The 26,550-nt window shown below is 36.3% G+C and overlaps 1 protein-coding gene across 6 annotated transcripts in view; it reads right to left on the bottom strand.

Moving 5' to 3' along the window:
- Positions 1–1,143: 1,143 nt before the first annotated feature.
- The window catches only part of YAP1 (Yes1 associated transcriptional regulator), an 87,301-nt gene continuing 61,894 nt past the window's right edge, over positions 1,144–26,550 (bottom strand). For 2 of the 6 annotated variants that reach the window (XM_021529331.2, XM_031505009.2), the window contains 5 exons: positions 19,116–19,297; positions 17,564–17,611; positions 10,399–10,529; positions 6,530–6,642; positions 1,144–5,909 (listed from right to left, as the gene is read on the bottom strand). In XM_021529331.2, coding sequence (XP_021385006.1) covers positions 5,671–5,909; positions 6,530–6,642; positions 10,399–10,529; positions 17,564–17,611; positions 19,116–19,297 — 713 coding nt within the window. In that variant the 3' untranslated portion in view covers positions 1,144–5,670. Of the gene's footprint in view, positions 5,910–6,529; positions 6,643–10,398; positions 10,530–17,563; positions 17,612–19,103; positions 19,298–26,550 lie in introns of all 6 variants that reach the window. The other 4 variants (XM_021529333.2, XM_031505012.2, XM_021529334.2 and 1 more) reach the window with 2 other exon arrangements.

Raw genomic sequence — 26,550 nt, 5'->3', positions numbered from 1 at the left:
ATGTGTCAGTACTTACATGTTTCTCACTCAACAGGCTCCCTCTGTGCCTAGAGAAAACACATTGGCTCTTTTATTTAAGATGCATTCAGTACTGGATATGGTAGTTGGTACAAAGCTCTACCCTCTGTTCTAAAGACAATTTGATTCTTCAGTTAAGAGTTGGATTCACATTGACATTTCATGTCAACCAAGATCTCTCCATCCTGTATCAGCATCTTCCTATTTTGATGACACCGAAGTTTAGAGGGAGCAGATAACCCCTGTTAGCAATAAGAAGTGGTGACAACAAAGGTCAAGAAGCACACCATTACTCTTCAGGAGGAATATATAAACCCTGGATGCTGACAGTGTAAATGAAATCAGTGGCCCTGGTTTATCTCTGAACGAATGTCCAAAACAGGAGGTGCTACACAGATCATAGCCTGATCTCAAATAATTATTCTGTTGATGATCAAAGATGAAAAATGCTTTCTTTGGCTGATAACTGGCACTTTCCTCCTTGGAAGCATATTATTTCTGGCTTATTGAAATGAATACTTTTTATTTTTAACTAAGTGTTGAAAATATTTCAAAGAAAATTGTGAAGTGAGCCTGTAATACCTGGACCAAATATCCTGTTTTGCAGTAATACAGTCTATTTAGGGCTGCCTCAGAAGGTCACTCATACTTCAACTACTGCAGTATGTCACCACCTTATAAATGAGAGTGATACCAGCAAACAAAATCGGTACCTTATCATTCCCTGGCACTGGCCGCCTACTCCCAGGTGGAAGGTGTGATGTTACATTTAAATTTAAAGGATCTGGGTGACTAAAGCTGGCTATGAACTCAGAAGTACAGGACAAACTGGTTAATCCATCAAGGGCTGTATCCTTAACTAAGAAAACACACAAATGTGCTGAATTCCACAGGATTGGGGCATTTGGTACTGAACAGTAACAACTCTGGAACTGCTAAAGTGCTAAGAGTGTATGACTTTGGCCTTTCCAAACTGCACTACATTTAATAAAAAAAAAAAAACATCTTTCAGATTGTTTTACAGAAGGTCAAAATTAATGAAACCTGTCAAGATAATTTAAACTAAAATCTTCGGGCATTTTTCAAGGTATGTCATTACGTATTTCACAATTCATAAGTCAAAACTTGGAAATGGAAATAGTGTGTCTTTATTGATAGTCTGCCACAAATTAATGCATAAACTTAAGAGTTAGCAAAAAATGTATCTGCCATCCGAACATGGCAAGCATTATCTGCAAAAAGTGGATGCTTTCTTCTAGTAGATACCAGATGTTCTGTTATTACCAGGTCTCACTATAGTGCCATTTGCAATTAAAGTATTGTTTTACACAAGCTGCATGATGCTCACCAGAGTCACTGTCTCTTCATTCCTGCAAGCACACAGACATGCACACATCTTATTAATGTTAAGCCTTTACTGAAGTCAGCGGAACTCAAATTTGTCTCTCAGGTGAGCTTGCACACCATATTTGCAGAACTGGAGTTTACAACTACAAAAGCAATGACAAGGGGGATAAGAACAGATGCACTACAATAGGCATGCCAACAAATTCAATGCATCTATCTTACTGAAGGAAGTCATATCTTTACATACTATTGAATGTTAAAAACAAACAAAGATGTTTAAGCACAAAGGATATATTTATACCAAATAAAACAACTGAAAAAGTATTACATAAAGAAAAATAATGTAACAGAATGTACTTAAGTACCTAGCTTACAGTCATGCTCTAAAAATAACATTGTTAAGTAATATATATAATTTTGGACATAATTCTCTAACATACAACATGATTCTGTGATTCTAAATGTGGAGAGTACTTTTTCCATGATACAGAACACAAATTATTTTATACAGGCACACCTGCTAATTTGTATAAAAAACATGCTTGTAAGTGAAAAGATCACTGTAGTACTAATTTACCATGTAGTGTTAATCACGTTGAAATTGTCTCTTCTCCTTTTGCATTGGTGAGCGCCAACACTGAATGGTACAATATTTGATCCATATGGTAAACTGACACTGCAACCTGTTCCCAAGCAGCAGCCCTACCCGGGTGTTAACAGAACAGTTCTGTACAGCCCCATCTGTCTGCATATAGTGTATTTAAAACTAACAGCTATTACAATTATTACAATGATTTCTGTTTCAATATATACATCAGTATAAAATACTACCCAAAACACTTTTGCATTTCAAACAATTTTAACCACTTCATCAAACAATGCATTTGCAGAATAATAAAAAAAAAAAAAAATCCGAATTAATATTGATTGCCAACAGTACAGCATCTCTATGGTATGTTTCCTAGTAAGTAAGAGAATGGAAATGTCTTAATTAAAATAAGTATCACAAAACATAATTAATGTTAGAGCTGTTCAAGGATTCCCAGTTTGTCAGTATCTAACCTAAGCCATGCTACTCAAATACAGTATAAGCCATTTAGTGTTTCTACAATGAGAATACAACATTCAAATATTAAAGCTGTGACGAACACACAAAAGCAAGGAAAGAGAATTTGTTCTGTACTCATTTCTGTTGTAGTGAGGTACAGCATGTCAGGAGTTTGCACTCAGTGCATATCTGGTTGTGTGCATAGACTGAGGAATGAGATGCTGCAGAGAAGGACCTGGGGGGTCTTGGTGTGTGGCAAGTTGAACATGACCAGCAGTGCCCTGGCAGCCAGGAGGGCCAACCCTGTCCTGGGGAGCATCAGGCATGGCCTGGCAAGGGAGGGGATTGTCCTGCTCTGCTCTGCACTGGGATGGCCTCACCTACAGTGCTGGGGGACAGTTCTGGGTGCCACAATGTGAGAGGGATGTTGAACTACTTGAGAGTGTCCAAAGGAGGGCAATGAAGGTGGTGAAGGGCCTTGAGGGGAAGCCGCTCCTCACGGCTGAGGTCACTTGGTCTGTTCAGCCTGGAGGAGATGAGGGGAGAGCTCATTTCAGTCTGCAGCTTCCTTGTGAGAGGAAGAGGAGAGGTAAGATCTCTTCACTCTCGAGACCAGTGACAGCACTCAAGAGAATGGCCTGAAGCTGAGTCAGAGCAGGTTTAGGCTGGATCTCAGGAAAAGGTTCTTCACCCAGAGGGTGGCTGGGCACTGGAACAGGCTCCTCAGGAGAGTGGTCACAGAGCCAGCCTGACAGAGGTCATGGAGCATTTGAATAACACTCTCAGGCACATGGTGTGAAGCTTGGGGTATCCTGTGTAGGGCCAGGAGTTGGACTTGATGATCCTGACGGGTCCCTTCCAACTCAGCTTATTCTGTGATTCTCTATGTGCTGCGATACCTGGATACAACTGTGGAAGACAGCTGAAATAGAATGAACTCTGAATTTCCTTGCTGTTGTGGTTTTATGTCAGATTGTTCAAGTTAGGAAAACTTAGTGTGTGTTTCTTTTCCTGAAGGGAGGGAGAGAGTAATTCAAAATGAAGTTGCAAAAATGCTACTAAAATCCCTATCTTGGACACAATAACAATGCTTTAGGAGCTACTGTGTCATTGCACAATATAAGTGGCTTATTAATTGCTGAATTATTGGTGTAGCAGAATATATATCATTGTGAATGTGTTTTAAAAATTATTATTTTAAAACTTGCCTGTATCCCATAACAAACCATAAAATTTTGTGTTTTTCAAACACTAATACATTTATGTAAAGTAGTAAATGTACATTTGTATTGGCAAATTTAAAATCTCTGCCTCTGCTGCTTCAGTTTTTAAAATAGGGTTTGGTTAAGAGTTTTCATTCTTTACAACATCCTAAACCAGAATTATTTCGGAAGCATAAAAGAAATCCAAATGGCAATAGTAATATGATGGGGTTTTTTGCTTGTTTTGCTGATTTGTTCTTAGCTTAAAAAATAATCAGTGTCTTGAAAAAAAAAAGCAAAACAGTAAACCCCAAAAAAATCTCTTCTCAGGAGAAGTTCCTGCTAACTGAGAAATTTTTTCCAAAACTAAGTTTCACGCTTACAGTATTTTACAGTCATGTTATACACCCTTGAAAATAAAGGCTCACTGTTGAGAATGGTGACAGGCCCTTAATTATAGAGGTGTTAACTGGTGACACTATTTTTCATCAGAAAAAAACGCAAAAGCCCCACAAAAATTCATAGCTTATATTGAAAGTTTGATTCACGCTCATTTTGTTCATTTAAAAATACTCTTTGGAAACTTGTGTCAACTCCTGCAGACAACTTAGTGATACATCTTTTCCTGTTAAAATAAAAATTATTTGTATTCACCTCTACCCCACGCTAAACTCTACTACTAATATACACTTCATTACCTGCTCTTGTCACCATCTAACACATATCTTTACAGTCTTCTACATATAGTGTCCAGGGCTTATTTTTCACCAAACAGAACTTGATAACCATTATACTTAGAAGTTTTTTGGTGTTCTAGCCTTTTCATTGCAACTCACAGTGATATTAATAGTTCAGAATTTTTGTCCGTGTTAACTTAAAATAAACTTTTCATATTTTTTTTTCATTAAAGATTTTAAAATATGAACTGACTTAGAGATCAAAACTGAAAACCAGAAGAGAGATTAGATGTAATTTTAAAATTGTTCTGCTACTTTAAGATGCATTTAAAATTTGTACACATGACAAAGGACTATAACTTTTACATTGCTGTAATCAGATTCTAATTCAAAGTCTCACAAATACACATGAAAAATAAGCCACTGGTCATGAAATCTAATGATTACATTCAAAGCTAGCCTTTAAAAAAATAAAAAAGTTACAGGCAAAACATATTGGTTTATGTACTCACTAGCTTATCAGGCTACAATAGGCATGGTTTAAGTATAAAAAAAAGCAGACAATTTAGATTTAAATAAGACTGTGTGAAATCAGAAAAAACCCTTAGATTTCACTTAAAAAAAAAAAACCCAGAACACCTATAATTACTTCCCATTCTACAGCTACAGTTAAATGAACTAACAAAAATAATCAAAGTATTTTTGACAAATGGAAGTTAGGCTAGAGTATGTGGCAACAATCAAAGTTCATATATGTTTCTATGTAAAATGACTCATGATTTACTATAACATAAAATATGAACAAGAGCACTTTGTGGCTAATGCAAGAGCTATTAGTAAAACACTTAATGCCAGTCTTCAGCCCTCCTTTACGTCGTATCTCCAAATCAGTATTGACTTCTTTTGACCAGATACATCATTTTTGGCTCGTCACCCCAGTATGTCATGTTTTACCACTTGCCACAGGCAGCAAGAGACAACTAGCTGAGCAAACTACAAGCAGTGACATGCAGAAATTAACTCTCAAATCTGAGTACTTAGATAAAATGATACGCAAGCGCACACTAGGACAAAAGGAATGGCATTCGTCATTCAAAATAGGCTCATCATCCCTCCCCACCCCCCTCCAACAGTAGTTGCAACAGCAATAGAAAAAGATCAAGAAGATGTCTGTTCTTCAGAGTCAACTGTGGAAAAAAGTCAGCAATATATAACAGCAGCGATGGACAAGGAAGAGCAAACCCAAACAATCTTGAGTATTTGTTCATTTACTTTTTCTGAACACAAGCCAAAACATTGCTTGTTCTGAACTTCAGATACAGATGTCCTAATCTCCTTAGATCCTTCACAGATTTAGAATTCAGTCTCCCTGAGGCCCCTATAACCAAGTAAGAAAACTCTCTTTATCTAGCTTGGTGGCTGCCAAGACAGATTCCATGTCATTAAGGATGTCAGAGCTCAAAGCCTCTTGCAGACTTGGCATCAGTTCTTCTCCTTCTATATTCATCCCATCTCCTTCCAGTGTCCCAAGGTCCACATTTGTCCCTGGAATGGCTTCAAGGTAGTCTGGGAAACGGTTCTGATGGGATGGTATGTTACTTTGGCCGATACTGTCACCTAGTTATAACACAAAGATGGATATTAAGTACACTAGAAGTACCAAATCTGCAATTTATCAGGACAACTGGTTAATCATGTACTTCTTGCATCATACAAGCAGTGTGACTCACAGAAATCCATCACAAATCCCAAAGATAATTTGGCTGCATGAAGATGTACAAAGAACAACCCTTTGTTCCCAACTTTCACCTACTGACCCAAATCTTACAGATCTTTGATGTCATCTAGCATAGCTTAATTTTTACACTTGAAGGAAAAAGACAATATTGAGTCAAATATAATTTTGGAGTAGTATTAACAACACTGGATGAGGTACTTGAGGTATAATGCTTAGCTCTGAACAACATTACTTCAAAAAGCAAACACACTTAAATTCCTTATAAAAACAGGAGTAATACTACTTACGAGCAATTTCCCCATCCTCCCAATATAGTTGATTACAAATATATTTTTTTCACAAATCTAACCATAATGTTTTTATCAGAAAAATAGGGTAAATAGGAAAAGGTAGAAAACAATGCAAAAAGCATCAGAGCTTTTCAGAATTGCTTGTTTTCTTTGCAAATGGATACAAGTGTATTTGGAAAGCATGCATCAAAAATGTACAAAAATCAGACCTGTATCCATCTCATCCACACTGTTCAGGAAGTCATCTGGGGTTCTGGGTACACTGTAACTGCTCATGCTAAGTCCACTATCTGTGCTTTCATCTCTGGAGTGATATGTTCCACTGTAACAGAAGATAAAGAATTAAAAAAATGAGGGTAGAGCACTGAAAAATATAAAATAGATGCAGACCTTTTCCAATTAAAACCATATTATTTATATGGTACACCTTTTTTATTTTTATCCATAAGGATAAAAAAAAATAAGGCTCAAAAAATATACTTCTAGCTAATGTTCCCATGTTTAATCAACCACTGAAGTGTATTTTTAGGTCACTGCTGTTATAAATAGCTGGAACTCCTTTAACAATTCTTCAGTTGCTTCCCACTGCTGCATTACTACTTGTTCAGTCACACATGTCAAGGCAAGAGAGCACCCAAATATAAATCAAACACTGGTACAGGAGCCATCCTATAAACAAACCCTGCTCACAATGATCTTGCTGACAGAATAGTTAACCAAACTGATGGCATGGGGCCTTACATGCCTTCACTTTCTGACTGCCATCTCCTGCCAGCGCAGCAAGCAAGACCAAGAGAGTCACAGTGGAAAATGTGGGAAGGGGAGGGCAAGTAGGCCACTGTGTTGAGATTATATAGCTTGGTTTTGGTGGCAGGGGTCTGCAGGGATCACTATGCTGTGTGACACAGCAGGAAGAGCTGATCCCATGTCAAACAGCTGCTTCCAGCTGTCTCCAAAGTGGTCCAGCTGCCCAAAGCTGAGCCCATCAGTGACAATGGTGGTACCTTTGTCATAACATATTTAAGAAGAGGGGAAAAATGCTGAACAGCAGGTGGAAGAGAGGAACAGCCTGCAGACCCCAAGGTCAGTGCAGAAGGAGGAGCAGGAGGTGGTCCAGGCACCAGAGCAGATATTCCCCTGCAGCCCATGGTGCACAGCCCATGGTGAGGCTGCTGTGTCCCTGCAGCCTGTGGAGATGCCAGGGGGAGCAGAGATCTGCCTGCAGCCCCTGGAGGATCCATGCCAGAGCAGGTGGATGCCTCATGGGGGCAGTGACCCCATGGCAAGCCTGTGATGGAGCCGGCTGACAGCACCTGCGGTCCCATGGAGAAAGAAGCCCATGCTGGAGCAGCTTTGCTGGCAGGAGCTGTGGCCTGCATAAACAGCTGTTGAAGGCCACCATTACTTCCCTCTCCTCTGTTATTCTGTCTAACAATCTCCTAATATTCAGTCTTTACAAAATATTTTCAAAATCTCTATTTCTTCAGGTTGTGTATTCTGAGATTCACTGAGAATCCTTACTGATTTTCCATGTGGCATCCTCAATGAACATCAACTTGGTTTACTGTTCAAATTATCATTTGAAGATATACTAATCCTTCTCATGATGTACTTGTGAAGTATATAGTATATGCCTTTTTGTCAAGTATGAAGAATAAAAAATTATGAACAGCTATTCAACATCAGATCTCAGTAGACTGCCTTCAGCCACGTATATAAATATATATATTTGATTCTGTGAAGACATCTTAGCCACGCAAGTAAGGAACCTAACATTTCTTTATAAATCATAAATATTTCTCTTTTTTTAGATTGACTTAAGAACAGAGTCACCACACATTCAATACAATCCTAGTAATTAAACAACTTAAAACTTCTGTGAACAAAAATCTGGTTTACTTTATGGGACAAAACACTAAAAACAGAACTGAGACTATGCTGAACTAAATCACTCCAGAGGAGAAAGGTTTTTGGCTGCTGCTCTCACACTTGGAATGTCCAGTACTTCTCTTCAAATCACTTCTTAATACATATTTCCTCTTTCTTCAACAAGGATTTGTTCATTTAGTAGTCATACCACCCAAAATTACCACATGCAACTAAACAGCATTACCCAAAATAGAGTGGATTCTCCTTCAAATAGTAATTGTTAAAATATGTGTATACAAAAGAAGAAATACCAATTTAGGAGTTGGACAGAGAACTACCATCACTATCACTATAAATCTAACCAACAGAAATATATAAACAAGTGTGGCAAATCAAAAGTCTGCACTAATGAAGTCTGCACTGATGAATATTCCATTCAAAAAAAGAGAAAAAAAATCAAATATACCATAATGATAGTAAGTACTGAAGACAGCAGGCAGATATGATTATGCATTTTAAACCACTACTGAGCGTTATCTCAAATTGCTCCAAAGTAGTGATTTTCTAAGACTTTTTAATGCTTCTATTATATAGGCAGCAGAAAACATTAAACAACCTAAACTCTGAATATATAACTCTGGGGCCTAAATTTAGTGCTGTCTCACCAAAAACTTTATATACACCCTATAAAGATAGAAACGAGCATTTCTCAAAGTCTGAACTTTAACATGAGGAGTATCAACAGTATCAACAAGATCTTTAGGTCAGAACTATTGGACTGCTTTCTGAGACAGCATTGCATATTCACAAATGTCCTTTCTTAAAAATCCCTTTCCCACATCCATATGACAAAATTAAGTGTGGTGCCACACATACACCAGCCTAGAAAGAGACAAATTTTCAGACCTAAATGTAAATTAGGATAATCTGAACTCAACTCAAACACAGATTTTCAGTATTTTGTATGGGGTAAGAGCTACATAAAAAAACCCCCAGTTAAACATATATGTAACTAGGCAAGCAGTATCTTTTTGCACCTTGCAATAAATACCAACCTGCCATAAAATTACAGAATGTAAATTTGCTCTTTCTAGCTTTTTACTCTGTTTCTAGTTAATGGTAAAGATACATCACTTTATATTTTGTGTAGACTCACAACGGATAAACTGTATCAGCCCACTGCCATGGCCCATTTGAAACCTAAAGATGCATTTCCTTCAGGTCAGAAGAAAGGTTTTGAAGATGTGAGCACCTGTATGGTGTATGATGGCAACAGCCTTCCAGAAGTTCAAGCTAGAATGCTACTACTCCATATTGATACCATTACCTATCTAAGAAGGCTTCCCATAGGAGAGCAAGTCAGGTTTAAATTGTCTTGTCTCTTTTATTTCTTAGGACAAAGCCAGCACAGTTGAGGCTCATGCAAGAACACCCTACAGGATGGATTCCACATAGGATAATCCCTCAAAAAAAAAAAATAAAAAAGAAAATCAAGTTTTCTAATCAGAACTGTCTGTGCAGGAATAAATCTTCCCAAAGGGATTACCCAAAATACAGATATCATTTATCTCAAGCTGCAGCAGTGTCTCTAAAGTTGTAATGTTTGGTAGGAAGCATTTGCAAGCTGAAATTTGAACCGCATTTCCAACAAAATAAACACTTCAAGTCAGAGGGATGTAGGAAAACGTTTTATGAAAGATGAGTCTATATTGTAAGATTCTAAATCTTGAATGAAAATACCCACTTCAAAATAATACAGCACTTAAAATGAAACATACCACTATTTGTAGACCTAACATTAGCAGAGTAAAAATACTGCTAAATACCTGAAGTGGAGGGGAGGGGTGAATGGAGAAACCTTAAAATGAACCTCAAGCTGCAATGCTAAATGTACCTCACAGTTCATTTGATCTCACAGCAAGCTATTCACAAATTGAGCCAGTAATTTGAAATGACTGTTAGTCAACAGATTATGCAGAGGCAAACATGTTACGACTTTGAATAAAAACCTTCCTACAAGTCTGAACAGACTACTTCCTCCCACAGGAGACAGCTTTTAATCTTCAGCTTTTACTAGACTTGCCATTTAAGGAAAGATTCATTTACAGCTGTGGCTCTTGGCACAGACAGATGTTCAAAATAAACTATTACATGTACCAAACAGAATTTTAAACCAAATTTCTTTCCTCTAGTAGCTACTCCTACAAACCTGTTAAGAAAGGGATCAGAACTATTTGTAGTCATTGTTCTCAGTTCCTGAGACATTCCAGGAGATGACACGGGGTTTTGAGATCCACCATCTTGTTCCATTGTTGGAAGCTGGCTACGGAGAGCCAATTCCTAGAACAGCAGGAGAGGGAGAAAGAGAAATCATGTCAGGCATTTGAACGCACTTTTTGGATACATGAACACATGACATTATAGATAATTGATGCTTTTACTGCTTCCAGTTAGAAGAGTTAAGTGAAATTAAACTAGTTTCTGAGGACAAAACAAGAATATGTACTGGCTTCAATGAAAATGCAAGTTCCAGCAGCCATGACCACCATTACAGAGACTGCACTGTAAATGTATTTATGGATATAAATATCTGTATGCTTACACAAATATTTTCTAGTTCACTTCAGTATCTTTCCGCTAAGTCTATACTTAAACCAAAACCAGAACTGTTATTACTATCTGACTCCTAATATAACCTGTTTAGCTCTGCTAAATAGCATTTTATCCCCATTTCTTTTAAATCCTGATTTAGTTCCTGGCTTCCTTTGTACCTTTCTTGTTTCAGTCAGCAAACTTTCAAGTCTTTCCCTAAACGTATCCATTCATTATTCCTGTTTGAGCCATACATTTGAAATTTCTGACTGATCAAATCAGTGATTAGTTCCCTAAGTAAATTTCAAAGCTCTTCAAATTCTGAGTAATTTCTTAATAAGGCCAAGACACTGCACTTCTGAAGTTACAAACCTAAATTGAATATAACTTCTTACACATCTGAATGTTCACCAGCTTGAATCAAACCATCCAGAAGGCTTGCAATTACTAATTACCGAAAGTAAGTGTTAACATAAAAATGCATTCTCTTAAGGGCAGATGGAAATAAGCAACATTTTATGTCATTTCCAGTGATTCTCTCCCCTTTTTAAACAAGTAATCCGTGAGTTACATATGTGAAGATACAGTAATTTTCTTCAAGCAACCATATTCAAACATCATCAATGTCCCACCAAGACTGAGCTTTGTTATTGCAGAGATTGATAAATCTATTGACTATCTTGTCACTATTACTGGTAGTGTGTGACTTCCAGGCTGTGCCTGGGAAGATAATCTCAGGCAAAACCAATCCTGTCAGTCTTGACAATAATCAATATTTCTCACTTGTAAAAGGAGAGGTCTTAATCCATTTTCTGTGCTAAGCTTAAGGACTACTGTACGGTAGTCTTTTAGTATATAAAACTAACTTTGCCCCAATTTTCTTTCCAAATGATTTATTTTTATGAATTCTAAGGTTATTTTATTTGATTTCCAGCAGACTGTGTATTGAAGTTTTTCTACTGCCAGGTTTTGTTTTGTTTTCTTTTCTTTTTTCTTTCTGCATATGTTTCACTCCCATTCCTGTGGATTACAATTCTACATTCCTTTAAGTTTTATGTCTTGCACTAGAAAATTTTCTCACTACAGTTGATTAGATCTCTGCAGATAGCGTACAAGCATACCAATGTTTTTTGTGTTCATCACACCATTTACTACTTCAAGTAAACCCAGCCCTCTGCTCATCACCACTTATCTGGCCACTGTTCTAACAAACAGTAATAATACCCCATCCCCATTTTCAGATCACAGGACGTTAAGCATCTTTTAATAATTTCTAAAGGCTTATCCATATTATTTTCATTTGCTTATGTAATAAAACCAAATGTAAAGCCTATATAATGACATCTTATTCACAGCTAAGTTTGCAACCTTGTATCAGTCACAAGTTACCTGATATACAGGTAGACTCATCCATTTGTAAAGAAGAAAGAAGCGTTCCTTCCTGGAATTTCCCAAACAGTGATCTAAAGAAGTCAGAAGGTCTTAGACCAGCTATCCCAGAGATAACTCAAGAACTGCTCACCAAGTGCTTTGTCCTTTTCCCCTTCCCTCTTGGTTTGATCTGTACATTACATCTTTATTTCCTTGGGCTGCAGTCCCTGATTTGGACAAAGAGGAGGAGCCAAAAGTGCCAGCAGACTGCAGAAGCAGCTTAATCACATACCAGTGCCACAAAGAGTGGTAACAAAGCAAAATCTACATGAAGTCATTCTTGTACATGAACTAAAGTGACATTTTATTTCCTTTGTGTGGCCTTTCCAATTGGAACTGCCTCCTGATTCAACAGTTGTGAGGAAGATAAGAAATCCAGACACCCCCTTTTCAAGAGCTACTGACAATAGGAAAGGAAAAAAAACCGCACAATTTTTCTTCTGTTACTATAAGAAAAAAAGTCAGTACAAAGGAACAAGAAATTGGGAAAAACAGGGAGGTTACCTTTGTATTTTTTAAAATCCTCAGAGTGTAGGAGAGGTTGAAGTTGCATCAATACATGAACTTAAACAGTATGGTAAAAATAAATGTAGCTCAAGACACTAGCCAGCTAAAACCAAAAAAAAAAAAAAAAATATCTAATTTCTCTAAAGGCCCAGTAAAGAGATGTATTAAACCAGGAGAGAGAACTATATTTTGCCTATTTTTTGGCATGTACTATGTAGTGAAACTAGTATTTTTAAAATTAGCACTACTTTTATCTTTGTTTTAACAACATTGCTAAAAAATGGAAAACTGCAGCTATTTTTAACTATTTATAAGTAGTATTACTGCTACTTTTACAGGAGTCAGAAACACTTTCCCCTCAAAAGAATGTTATTACTCATCTAACTAATATATTTATGTCATTCTGGGAGTCTGAAAGAGAAAGAATTACCAAAAAAGACAAATTATTGAGAAACAAATACAGGGCAATTTTTAATCATTCTCTAAGATAAGCAAAGTTTCCTAAAGGCCTAAAGAGTATGGAAAGACTATTTTTCCTAAAGGTATAAAAAAATGGAAGCTGAAGTTGTGTTGCTTGAAGAACAGTCTTTTAATTTCTCCTTCCTTATAAACCTGTTTTGCATTAAAAAGGTTGTAGATTTTCTATACTTAAAAAAATGTATGGGAGTGTTCAAGTCCCTCCCAGCTCCAAAACAGAGCAATGGGAACTCAAGGCTTTTAATTCATGCTTCAAAATATGTGCTTTATTAGAAGTATTTAAAGTATGGAGGCAAAAATAAAACTATTACAAAATCCTGCCTTAGATTTACATGAATTGAGCTCATCCTATTTTTTTAAGTATGTCAAACTTGTTTAAAGTACCTCGGAGAAAAGAAAAGCTTAGCATTCCTATTGTTAGCACAAAACCTGATTTTTAGTTATTCACAGAGACTAAAATGATCTGTCATCTCCTTAAATAATTTAAAAAATAAGGTCAGCACTGTGTAATTTATCTGGCTGACCTCATGCAGATTTTTTTTTATAATTCCAGACAGATTAAGTTTTACATTAAGTTACAGGTCATTCACACCATATTCAAATTAACTTTATCAAACTACCCTTTTAAGAGCATTTTTATCTTCATTGGCGTTTGAGGAAAGGCAGATGACTTGTGCAATTCACTTATTTTCTTACTGTATTAAACCTAGGATATGCTACTCAATTTGACTTGATATATCCTGATAATTGGTTTTGCAAATTTACTTTAAAAGTGCCAATTTGTAACATTTCTGCCCCCAGTGATGACTCGACTTTCAAATGATTCACAGACCTTCCTGGGCGGGAAGAGAAGTTTTACGGGAAAGAGAAGACCACAGCAGACTTACAGCACCAGTTGCTTCTTCAGATTAAGTGCTTGCATTTTTGTGAGGGCCACAAAGTTACAGCATGTATACAAAAGAAACAGGGAAGACACAGGGACATGTGGAAGACGAATGAACTCCACAATGAGGTAACAAACCATTCACTGCTTCAGTCACAACCAGCACAGCCAGTGAATGCAGTTCTGATTTACTATAAAGACATTTAAACAGGGTATTTATCCATAAAGATCTACACATATGAGCAAGCAATACAATTCTTTTGTTGATCTGTAAAGCTTAGAAACAAGCAGCAGATACAGAATGAGCAAGCATATACGGAGGAACTTGTCTCATAAATATGTAGTATGCTGATCTTACTAGCAAATACTCTAATATTAGCAGCAGATAAATAAGAAATCTTCCATTCTCAGCACAAGAAAATAGTCTGCACAACATCCAAGAATAATGCCATCAGTACCTCAACATTATTTGCCTCTAATTCTTGCCACAGCACACTGTAAGGGAAGAAATCTGTTACTTAACATCTGTTCAATTTTGTGACACATACAAAACTTGACTGACACCTGCTCTAAATTAGAAATTGTTGACAACCAGATTCTAACTGCAGAAAAATGAAAAGAGGGTGAGTGGGGATGGAGTGAAATTCAAGTCATGCAATCTCTTTACTAGGACACTAATTTTAATGTTTCACAAATAACTGATGATGATAAGCACAAGTGACTGTTTTTAAATTTCTTGCTGATAACAGCATCACTTGTAAAGTTGTAATTTTTGCTACAGGTACCTTTAAAATTTTTAGAATTTCAGTAAAATACATCCTCATTCAAACAAGAAGAGCCTCTTACAGTGCTTCCTATAAAAATGAAACTGATGAATTATTTACTCATTCCAGAAGGTGCTAAGGCCTCCATACACAACACTTGGAATGTTAGTGTCACAACAGCATTCTGCAGTACCATGGCAGAGAGACCAAAACCTAGTAGGGACACTATGGTTACCCAGTACCAAAAAAACCTGACCATAGGTATCAATACAACCATGGTACTGGATCCAAGCTACATGGAAAAAATGTCAAGAGGGATGAGGATGTTGGACTAGATGACCTCCACCAGTCCCTTCTAACCTACTGAATGTGTGACACAAAAAGTTCAGAGATCCAGTTAAAAGTTAAGGAACATTTCTCAGATGTTTTTAATCCATCTATACAAAAGATTTCATTAGATGAAAGCTTCAAGAATGCCGATGTTACATAATTTCTTCACAAACAAAAGACCTTAGCAATCCCTCTCTAAAACAGACTTAGACTTCCCAGAATTAAGAGCACTGAACAGATGAAGATTTAATTTTTATTACTCCTTAAAAGAATATCTAAAATTTAGCAAGAGATGCAATTACTCTTCCACCAAGCACAGCTTTATCACCAGGGAATCAGGCAATTCCTCCAAACTTCATTAATTTTATTCAAAAAGAAAGAAAGACTTGTCTGAAGGAAAAAGTTGAACAAAGGAATTTTAATTATTTCTATACATTTTCTAGATTCCCTAGGTCAGCTGTACAGACTGGGTCTTCAATAGTAGCATCATCAGAGAAGACACAATATATTTGCCTCATTACTAGGCCTCAGGAAACATTTAGAGAACCAGAACCCAGAAGCAGTTTTCTAAGCACTTTCTTCCACCTGTGGCTATTCATTACATTACTGAGATGATATGGAAACACAAAAAGTACATTTAGATGGTTCATCACAAATAGTCTAGTATTATAAAACTTTAAAGGTGACATGATTGCCCATTCTTCTACCCAACAGATCACTCACACACACCTTGATTCATTAGTAAGTGCAGACTAATAAAACTGATCCCAGGCAGGAGGTATGGTAGGAAGCAAGGTTAAATATAAATGGAATCCTGATTTCTGTATGAATCCTTTCATCAGTTTCCACTCCAAACAGAGCAGAGTGACCACTACATATACAGTTGATGAACTATCAGTTTAGTCCCATTGAGTTTTTGCCGTTTTTTAGGATTTAAAGCCATAATTTCAAGGCATTCCAAAAACTTCATCTTACAGAGTTAAGTATGAAACTGATAACAAACGTCTTAATTTCCTGTATTTTTTTGAGTTGGCAACAAGAAGAAATTAGTGGAAGAGTGAACTATGACAGGGCTTTAGGCATAGAAGAAAATACAGAATATACTTTCAGCATGCCACAAGAAAAATATCCCCTGTGAATGACCTAATTATGTTAGAAGATAAGGTGTTTTCAACTGGTGTGGAGGAGTTCTCCTTGTTTATTTTCTTGTAAACCCATTATTCTTGAGGACATTTTTTTTCTCCTCCAGAATAGGACCTAATATTGATTGATAAGATTATTATGTGGCTAATGCTTTGCTAATGAATCAAATTAGTACATCTCAATTAAAATCCTTCTGTTCAAGAGCTACTCTGGTATTGTCAAACAAGAAAGTATTTTTCTAGGGTGTCAGCACTAAGATCTGAGGTTCCTGTATCTCAGAACTAGTAACATACAAGGTTTGTGGTACTCTTCAGAATGCAACAGCACATCAGTACTCACTGCTTCCAAACAGAGGATACTTTCTTTTATTCTGTTTTTCTTGCCTAGTGCATAAGAGGTATTTCTTAAAAAACAAAGTACAGTACAAGCCAATATAAATACTGTGCTAAGAACCAGTAGATTAAAACAATGTTAACAATAGTAAGCATGAAGTTCTCTGAAAATATCCATAAATCCACCCTTCTGGAGATTCATTCTCTAACCAACTTCTTTAGCAACTGAAATAAGATCACATTAAGCTGTTTATTATGCTTCACATTTTGAACAATTTTATTTTGGTCTGAGCTTTTCACAACTATTGTTTCCTAAACAGAAAATGTATGTGTGCAAGAGCCAGTTAAATGTAAAAGTTGAAAAATTATTCTGCATAGCAATTATTTTGTTAGTCTAATCTATTAAGTAATTCTGTTATACTATGCATTCTTAAAAATCATAACCATTTCAAGTGACTTTTCATTAACTGATAACAGATATCCTTCTCTAAGATAATACCTGCTTCAACAAACTGATAAGAGCATTCATATGAACAGTACTTAAAAGTCACCAACTACTACCTGAGGTAGTTTGCTTCAAATAAACATCTTGATGACATCAGGACTGGAACAGCAGTATCCTCAAGAATGCTAAACAAGAAGGTTGTTTTCAATGTAAAAAAATGTGCAATGAATTCCTCGTTTGCTGTTAAATATTGATATGAAGTTGTGGCAATGCAGCACTCCTAAAAACAGTGTTAGAGCTGTGACCAGAAAAGTGAATCAAAAATGTGCATGGCAGAGGTTGGTTTTTTGGTCTTTTTTTTTTTTTTTTTTTTTTTTTTAGGATGTTTTAATGTAGCAAAAAGTTTCCTGCTAGCCTAACTTAATGCTCTCATTTTTCTGATTATGCTGAAACATCAGTTAAGAGCCTACCTGATGTTTTGGAGAATTTGCTGTGCTGGGATTGATATTCCGCAATGCCTAAGAGTAAAAATAAGATGGATAAAAATTACTTTAGCTGCATGGTTTACCTATGCAGGCTGTCTTATAAATACCATCTTGTAGTATCAAGCCCCCGAGACAGGCCAGATGAGACAGGATAAGGGAGTTAAGAACTGTGAAAATCATGACACAGTGAAACAAAATTCACAGATTTACCCAGGATGCGTATTTGACAGATAAGCTTAACGACTAAGGAGAACAACATGAAGAGAACCAGTTGTCACCTGCTCCAAAGTTAGTCAGGTTCTCAATGACAACTGAGGCAAGAAGACAATTAGAAGGCCTACCTAGAAGCATGCTAGCACAGGGTAAAATGTCTGTTTGAGGATTAATTGCAAAGCAGGAATAGCAGAAGCCCAGGTGCTTAAGCGGAGAGAAAGTCCTGATGCCACCTTTGCAATGTATTCTTACCTAGAGTACTGTAAAAAGTAATGGCTGTAAAGATGACCCATCTTACACCAAGAGATGCTGAAGATTCCTACAAAACAGTCCTTGACTACAAAGGGGATAACTGAAGTCAGATTCCAGGACAGAATACTGCAGGTGATGAAGAAAGAGAAAAGCTGTCTTGAAGACATTAAGATGTTATCCTCTTCTGACACAAGGCCCATCACCCAAAGTGAAAAGGGAAAGATTTTAGAAGGTTTTCTTCAAAGAAAAGATTAGTGCTTTTTCTGCCAGTGTCAAAAACCCAAAGAAATATCTTAAGTATCTAGCACAGATAGTAGTAACTATTAAAACACTCAGATTGAACAATTGAAACAGAAGGCTTAGAATCAAAAGGAGATCAAGCCCGAATTCCAATCCAGAGATTGCAAAGTCCAGCCCTACACTCTAATATTTGCTACAGCCATATCCATATAGTGGAGAATACTGAAAGGCACAGTTTGCAGCCTTATTATGAAGTTTGAAATTCTTCAGCATAATAAAACCACAGGTTCAAAATGCAGCACGAGTTATTAGGTTGTTTCATACTCACTCCACTATCAATCGGGTAAGATTTTGGCAACAAGGCATCTCTTCAATGTATATTATATAAACTTTGTAAATACTTCAAAATCCTATAGACTGCAACAGGTTCTAAAACTGAAGACTTTCCTCCACTTAAAAGGGAGAACTAAACTGTGGGAAATAAGTTTTTGCACGACTTGTAACTCAACAAATATGAAATACATTATTAGGAGGAATATCCAATCACATCAACAGTACATACTGTCATCCTTATAGTTTGTGAAGCCTGCTCTTTAAGAGTTTTTGTTAGAGGGAGGAATGAGGGAGGAAAGCAAAATTCTTCAGTTTAAAAAATCAGATACTTTCACCACCAAGCTGATATCAGTAAGAGAATGAATTCCAACTTTTTTAGGCCTCAAAGCTTTTTGTATAGTCACTGGTCTCTAAGACTCACTGAAACAACAACTTAGAAAAAACAAAACGTAACATACAAAAGAAATAGTGGAAGTAGGTGTCTAACCTGTGGCCTCACCTGCCGAAGCAGTTCTTGATGCTTCAGTCTCAGCCTTTCTTTCTCCATCTGTAGCTGCTGAAGTCTCATCTGTTGTTGCTGATTGGAGCTACTCCCTCCCATCACACCACCCTGGGGACTCTGAGGAGCCAGAGGAGGTGGCTGTTTGACCGGAGCACTTTGGCTGATTCGCTGATTCATGGCTAAGGAACCAAAACAACAAGCATTTAAAACATAAATTCAAAGAAATACATGCAAGGAAAGCAGTATCCATGAAAGGTATACACTAAAAAAATCTACAAAATTACAAGGCATGACAGTACAAAACATGCAGCTACACTGATGTTCAGAGTGTGAAACGTATGCTCATGTGTGAGCAATTGATGTGTGGAAAATTAATGGAACAGTCTCACAGTTAAGACTACATACTTGTTCTAAAAGCTTCTGAAAACAGTTCAATGTGCTAACTGGTGAAAAACTCAAAAGTGGTAGTAAAATATTTCACATTGAATTAGAAAAATCTCTCTTCTTTCTAATAAACTATGCTCACCACAGACACAAATAGTAAATAATTTGTTTTATTCATGTGGAATCTTAGGTTCATTTAACTTGAGAACACACAGAACGACAAAATGGATCATTTCACCTTTACTGAAAACAATTAAAGGCTACTCATTGTGGTGCAAGGTCATGCAACCAGCATTCACATCCTTGTCACATCACTATTTTAGTGTTAGAGACTTCATTTAGAGCTTCTTGATAGGCAAAATTAGAGTTGGTACAGAAATGGCAGATAAATTATACAGCTTTAAATACTGGTATCAACCTAGAAAACACTTTGCTAGTCCTTAATTTTCTTTTACCCCTCAGAATTATACTTTGCATTTTGCCTCGGGAGCAGACACTAAAAATGTAACTTTGAAAGCATAATGCACAATGAGAACCCATCTTCCTTTCCCCTATAAAAGCAAGGCCTAAGACAATTTTATTTTATAAAATAATACATGACTGGAATGCATCTATTTAATGCATGAGGCCTGATTTCTCCCTCACATGACACCAATATGGTTAAAGTCAACAGAGGCAAGAGAGTTCCCAGAGTGAAAATAGGGTGGAAAAGGCTGACTGTATTGCAAAAGCACTATTTTCAGGAGCTTTCAGCTTGGAATTAGCTCTCCATCGTGTTCTCTGTAACAGACTGAATCTATTAAATGCATTCTGTGATGGAAGCCGTGATGGGAGAATGGCAGGGATTTTTTTTTTTCTGGGAATTAGGATTATGGTTTACAGACATTAAGAAAAAAAAAAGAGAGCTGTTCTTCTAGGATGACAGGGTGAATTGTAAAAAAAAAAAAAAAAAAAAATCTGTAGAATTAGTTTGAATTAATGTTTTCATCATATAGACGACTCCTGGAATCCTAACATTTCTAGCTACCATAAGAAAGAAGAATTCTCTCATAAAAAAATCTGCATCATCTTTTCACTGAAAAGCCCTTCAGTCTCCACAGTCTTTTGAGTGTTCAGTTTAAGGTACAGTAGTGTTGTTCTGTTCCAAGACAGCCAACATATATTTATCATATTATACAAAATCAATTAGAGACCCAACTCTGCAGTCTACCCTTTCAACTAATCCACTGGTCCAGTCCAGCACAGACTGCACAATCTAATGGGCAGAATGGTCATATTTTCATGAGTCCAGCTAACATAAAATGCTGTAAAATAGCTTACATTAATTTGAAACAGTATTTAATGTAGTTACTTGTTAAAAAGCTTCATACATATAACTACTAATATGATAAAACTTTCTGTAAGGTAAGTGCACCTGTGAAGTAGGAATAGAAACTGGATCCCAGTACCAAGTAGAAACAATTAGAGCAGCAGTTCAGTTCCAACCTCCAAGTCTTATCCTGACTCAGCATGAAAAAAAAAAAAAAAAAAAAAAAAAAAGAGTGGGAAAATGACATTCCTGTGGATCAAAGCCTAAAATCAAGCAGTAAATGTTACGAGACATCCAGCACCAGTTCACCATCAGAACTGAACTTCAGGACAGAAGGTGACCAGAGTGAGCCAATTAACCATGTGAGCTGTGGTGGTCTCTGGGCCAGTGACAGGAAGACTAGTCCCAAGACACCACCTAGAAACTGTTAAGCAAAAGTTCTAACAGCATCAACAACTGTCCTTTAAGGACGTGGGCAGTGAACATTTAACTACAAGCACCAGGAGCTCCACTGGGCAATATCTGCTGGAAGCCTGACAGCAATTACTCAACCTTCATTTATCAAAGCAGAAGCAAAGCTGAAGCTAAAAAAAACAATGCAAAAAGCAAGGCAGCCCATCTAGCAGTTTTAGACAAGACACTCCTAGAGTGGGGAATAAATCTCCTCCTTTCTCTTTTTTCAAATCTGGAACCAGGACCATGCTTTTTGCTCTATATATCTTACTCTCTTTCACCTTATAAGCAGAAATGACATTAGTAGGAGACAACAGAAATCAGCCTTCTCTTGCTGTTAGTTAATTCTGCAGCCCTATCCTCAGAAGTTCCAGGATTCAAACCCTACTATGAAACAAGGCTGAAGGTCAATTACAGTGTAAAGTCAAGAGGGAGAAAAGTTTGAAAATTACAATCAACTGAAATGAGCACAACTAAGTTAAAAGCAAAGCAGCTTATAGAATTTAAGTACCCAAAGCTGAAAAATGTCTATTTTCTTTTGGTTAAAAAGGCTCCCTTTATAGTCTAGTCTCCAATTATATAATCATGGTTTCAGAGTCCTACCTCAAGGCAGTTCACTGTCAAGTCATGTTGCAGATAACCTCATAAAAATTTAAGTGTCTAACCTTAGGTAAATACTTCAGTACAATATCACTAACATTCCTTCAACATGTAATTAATTTGTTTTTCCTGCATGCACCATACAAATATCTCTTTTCCACAAATAGGCAGTTTTATATTTCCTGCTCATGCCACTTTCTGCTCTTTTTATTTCATATACGTGTGTCTTTGTGACAGCTGCTTGTATTATTCCTGTCCTCTCTGACCACTGTTTGCTCCATTCTTCTCACTACTGACTTTGCAATTTTAACTTTAAGAAATAAATTATGTTTCTCTGATGGTTGACATTTTATTCCCTCATCCTAGATCCCCAAAATGTCTTCTAATGTCCATTTTGAAAGTAATATAATTGAAAGGATATTTCTGAACATTTTATTATTTCAAGAATGAAAGTGCAAAATACTTCAAATTGATAAGACTTTAAAGTTTCTTCAGAACAGATTGTGGAGATGTTTTTATATAAGCAAACTCTTTTTAACTGTAAAATTAAACTAAAAGTTAGGGTATTAGAAGAAGATGATGCTAACTGAATTTTACTGACTTAACATATCCAAGTGAAGAACCAGTGAAAAAACCACAACACTAGTATAAATTATTTTCATACACCTTGGTGATTATACAAGTGTGCTATCTTTAAGGGAAATTCAAAGAAGAATGTAATTATCTATAATTTCCAACACAGTATTTAATGAAAAGGGGTGGGGAAAACACATCTTGTTTCAAATGACAGGAAAAACCAGAGGGTTTTAAAGCTTTTTATTGTTGATTTGGGGTTGAGATACTTTTGCTGGCTTGTCTTGTTGGTGAGCTTTTCTTTCTTTTTACATTCCAATTCCCCATTACCTACCAGGACACATCTGCAGAAATGAGCACTCTAAAGAATATTCTTATTAATGTGATCTCTGACAGCAGACTATTTTTTCTACACCTCATGTATTTGTAATCATCCTGACATGCACAGTTCTTTTTAAGTACTTTGAATTCAAAGGTGGAGCTTCATTTTATCTGTTAGCTAGGACTCACCAGTTTCTAATGCATCCTGTTCCTTACCTTCCATGGCTATGGAAAGCATTTAAATAAGGGGCTCTGCACCCACACAGCAGAGGCTGCAAAGACCTCACAGGCAGTGCAGGAACAAACAAGTCTTTGTTTCTAGAAGAGGGGGATTTGAGGGAGGAGGAGGGGCAGACAAGTTAAAAAACACGGGCAACTTAAGACAATAAAAAGATCTTGTCCTAAAATACTGCAGAATACAGTTCAATTGCAATTGCTGCAGTATGTTTTTGACAAAATTACTCATCTTTAAATGCTACACATTAAATGTTCTACTGTCAACAGCAGAAATGCCTCTTCCGTACTATTACCAGACAATACCTGACAATTCCTGAAAAAAGTTTATACTGCTGTCAACATACATGAGAAAAAACCAAACAACCAAAACCAAAAAAAAAAATTAAGAGAGAGAAACAATTACCAGGCATTGGTGCTAGAGAGAAAAGGCCAACAAATTTTTCACAACTCAAGCATAAAAGGCTAACTTCTCTCCCAAGAGTCTCTGTCAGTTGAAAATCCCAAGTCCCAGGGCAGTGACAGTTTGCAGTAACACAGCACATCTCCCCAGTACAGTATTACATGCAGAGATTGCACCCTTAATGATTAGTACACACAGCTGAATGTTTGATGTTGCTTCTTTCCTACTTATAATTTTACCCTTCAAAGCTAAACCTAATTTTAATCAGCCAATTCAAAGACATTATTTAGTTGAACAAACAAAAACAAAAAAGCTCAGAATGCAAGCATACTATAGCTGACTGTCCTTACTAATAAGAACCAATGTTTTCATTGGGGGAACTAAAGAACTTGTCCCCTTCAGCTCCATTTTGAAACTAGACAGCTATTGTGCATAATTTTTGCCTACAGTCAGGCTTTTACCTGGTGCTAGTTTGCAACACTTCAACAAAAGCAAAAATCTTCTTTGATTACATTTAAAAGAGCTGTGAAGAAAAAAAATACCAGTAGGATTTGAAAGAGCCTTGGAAGTAATAAAAATATGTTCCAAGGGGCTTTTTAATATGTTCCAAGGGGCTTGGTACAACCATTTATTGTTTAATCAGGACAATGACTGAAACATGACTGGTTAAATAACAGCTTGTTGTTTAGCCAGTCATGTTTCTGCATTGTATTCTATATAATATATTGCTATGTTACCCTAAGAAAATCCCACTCACAGTTTCATAATGCTGTTGTTATGAAACAACCTAAAAATTAGCACAAAAAATATTCCATTGCTTTTAGTTTCTGATTAATCTGACAATCCTGGATCCTAAGAGTATTGGGGAAACTACAAATATACTGTTCTCTGGGCTCATTTTGCTGCTTTAAGTGCACAAACAAATCTTAGTGTCCTAGGCAAACAGAAATATTCACAGACTCCTTTTGGTTAAAGCAAGATATATCCAATGAAGATACTATTACAGAATCATGTCCAAACTATAGACTGGTTACTCTGCATTTATCAACTATTTTCAAATTAAATTAGTGTTTTTCTTTTAGCTTAGTACCTCTATTGCACCTGCTGGTTAAAACAATAAAAATGAAGTTCCTTTATCTTTGATTAATCTGTTATTGTTTTTGAATTCTTTCTGTATTGTCAAATGTAGATGTGCAATAGCCAGACTGACTTGAGCACCATTAAGACACTACAGCATGTACAGACTCTTGAATCACTTGTAACTAAACTGGATTAAAATGCTGTGTCAGTTCTTTCCCCCCCACAGCAGTAAACAGCAGTATTTATAAAGCACTTTCACTCAATGTATGCCAGTTTCAGAAGGATGAAAATATTCTGGCCAGCCAGAAAAGCAAATATAAATTATATTCAGCAGTAAATAAGTTAAGTAAGTAGCAAACAAAACTCTTTAAATAATGGGGTTTTATTAAAACTCTCTTTTAACTCTCCACATAACTCTTTTTTCACTTTAAAAAAAAAAAAATCAATTTTAATTTTGGAAGGTTAAACAAGTTTTAAATTACTTGACTTACAGAACGCAACTGAGATTCTAAGTATTAGCACTACAGAATATATAAGACATAGTGCACTGGATAGATTATGAGAAGAAACCTGAACTAATGTTGTTTAAATTTAAATTCTATGTATCAAACACTGAAGACTACAGCAAGTGCAGGAATCAAAGCTAACCAAGGCCTCATATGTTTGTCCACTGTCTCTCTGGCAAAATATATTTAATGAAAACTAGTCCACATGTTAGACCAAAGTTTTATTAGTGAAGAGTCTACATAAGGCTATTAGCTGTGAACAGTTTCACTGTTTAATCACCGCCTAATACTCCCTGGGTTAACTAAACAAATGACAAGCTTCTTTACTATTTCTTACAAAATAATGTGATAACTTTTTAAAATGCAGGTTTTTCTTAATTTATTTGAGTGGAACAAGCTCTGTATATATGCATCTGCACATCTTCAATTTTTTTTAACTTGTCATAAGCCCATTAGAAATTATTAAACAGAAATTACAAAATCCAGTAAAAACTACTACTACAAAAAAATCAACAAGAAACACTTCTATATATAAGAAACTACCATCATGTTTCAACACGATTGAATTCAAAAACAAAAAAACCTGACGTCTTTTAATTTAAGATCATATATTATTAGCTACAGACTATATAATTACTGTGTGTATATATATTTTGATTACAGATAATGAATCATGTTCAAAATTATCCACCTTCAACTTTTAACACGGTATGCTCATTAACAGGAAACTGCAAACTGCTATATTAGAAGGATATGGTGGAAAAAGTGTCCTTGTTAGGACTGCAGTTTCCTTTCACTATCACAGCTGCTTAGCACAAGGTTGCTAGCATGCATTATTTTTACTGGCACCAGACATCATTAGCAATAAATCTCCTTTCCTGAACAGGATTAAATTACTCTGAGAACAGAACAAACCCCCAAACAGGTATAAACTTATATAAACCTACTGTCCTGATTAATTCTTAAGAAAATCTTTCGTCGTCTAGAAATATTCTACCTAAAGTAGGTAACTGCATCCTGACACAATATTTGTGAACAGATTTAGTGAGTTCTTCACTGAACTTCAGATAGGAGGTATAAATACATCCTGCTTTCAAACAAACCCAGATTTCACTTTCTGGTATAATCATAGACAACAAATAATTATTTACTGTCATTACCATAAGGCAGCACCTGCCTTTTACAAAGTGATGCTTACCAGTGAAATTTCATCTGCCTCTGCAGATTTGCAGCAGGCTTTGACAGAAGTCACTAGTTCACTGAAAACTGCTGCTGCTTCATCTGTAAACATCTCTGACACGCATACCAAAATACAGAAGTCTTTACCCCATCCTAAGTGATCTCCTGAAACTGTTCTTCTGGAAAAACAGAGACATGTAAGTGAAAAATCTAATACCACTAGACCTTTTTAGATGAGTCAAATCCTCCTTTGTTTTATGGCATATGTAAAGAGAATGCCATTGCATTTGCAGACCAAAGCACTCATGGCTCACGCTCTGCTTTTTGTGCAAAAAACTGAAGGCAGATCTGGAATTTAAATGAAGTGCTGAACAGGTAAGGAATAAGAAA

The sequence above is a fragment of the Lonchura striata genome, chromosome 2, assembly GCF_046129695.1.
Source record: "Lonchura striata isolate bLonStr1 chromosome 2, bLonStr1.mat, whole genome shotgun sequence".
In the NCBI taxonomy this organism is placed as follows: domain Eukaryota; kingdom Metazoa; phylum Chordata; class Aves; order Passeriformes; family Estrildidae; genus Lonchura; species Lonchura striata.
Note: the sequence above shows the minus strand (reverse complement) of the source record. Positions and strands in the feature narration are given on the sequence as shown.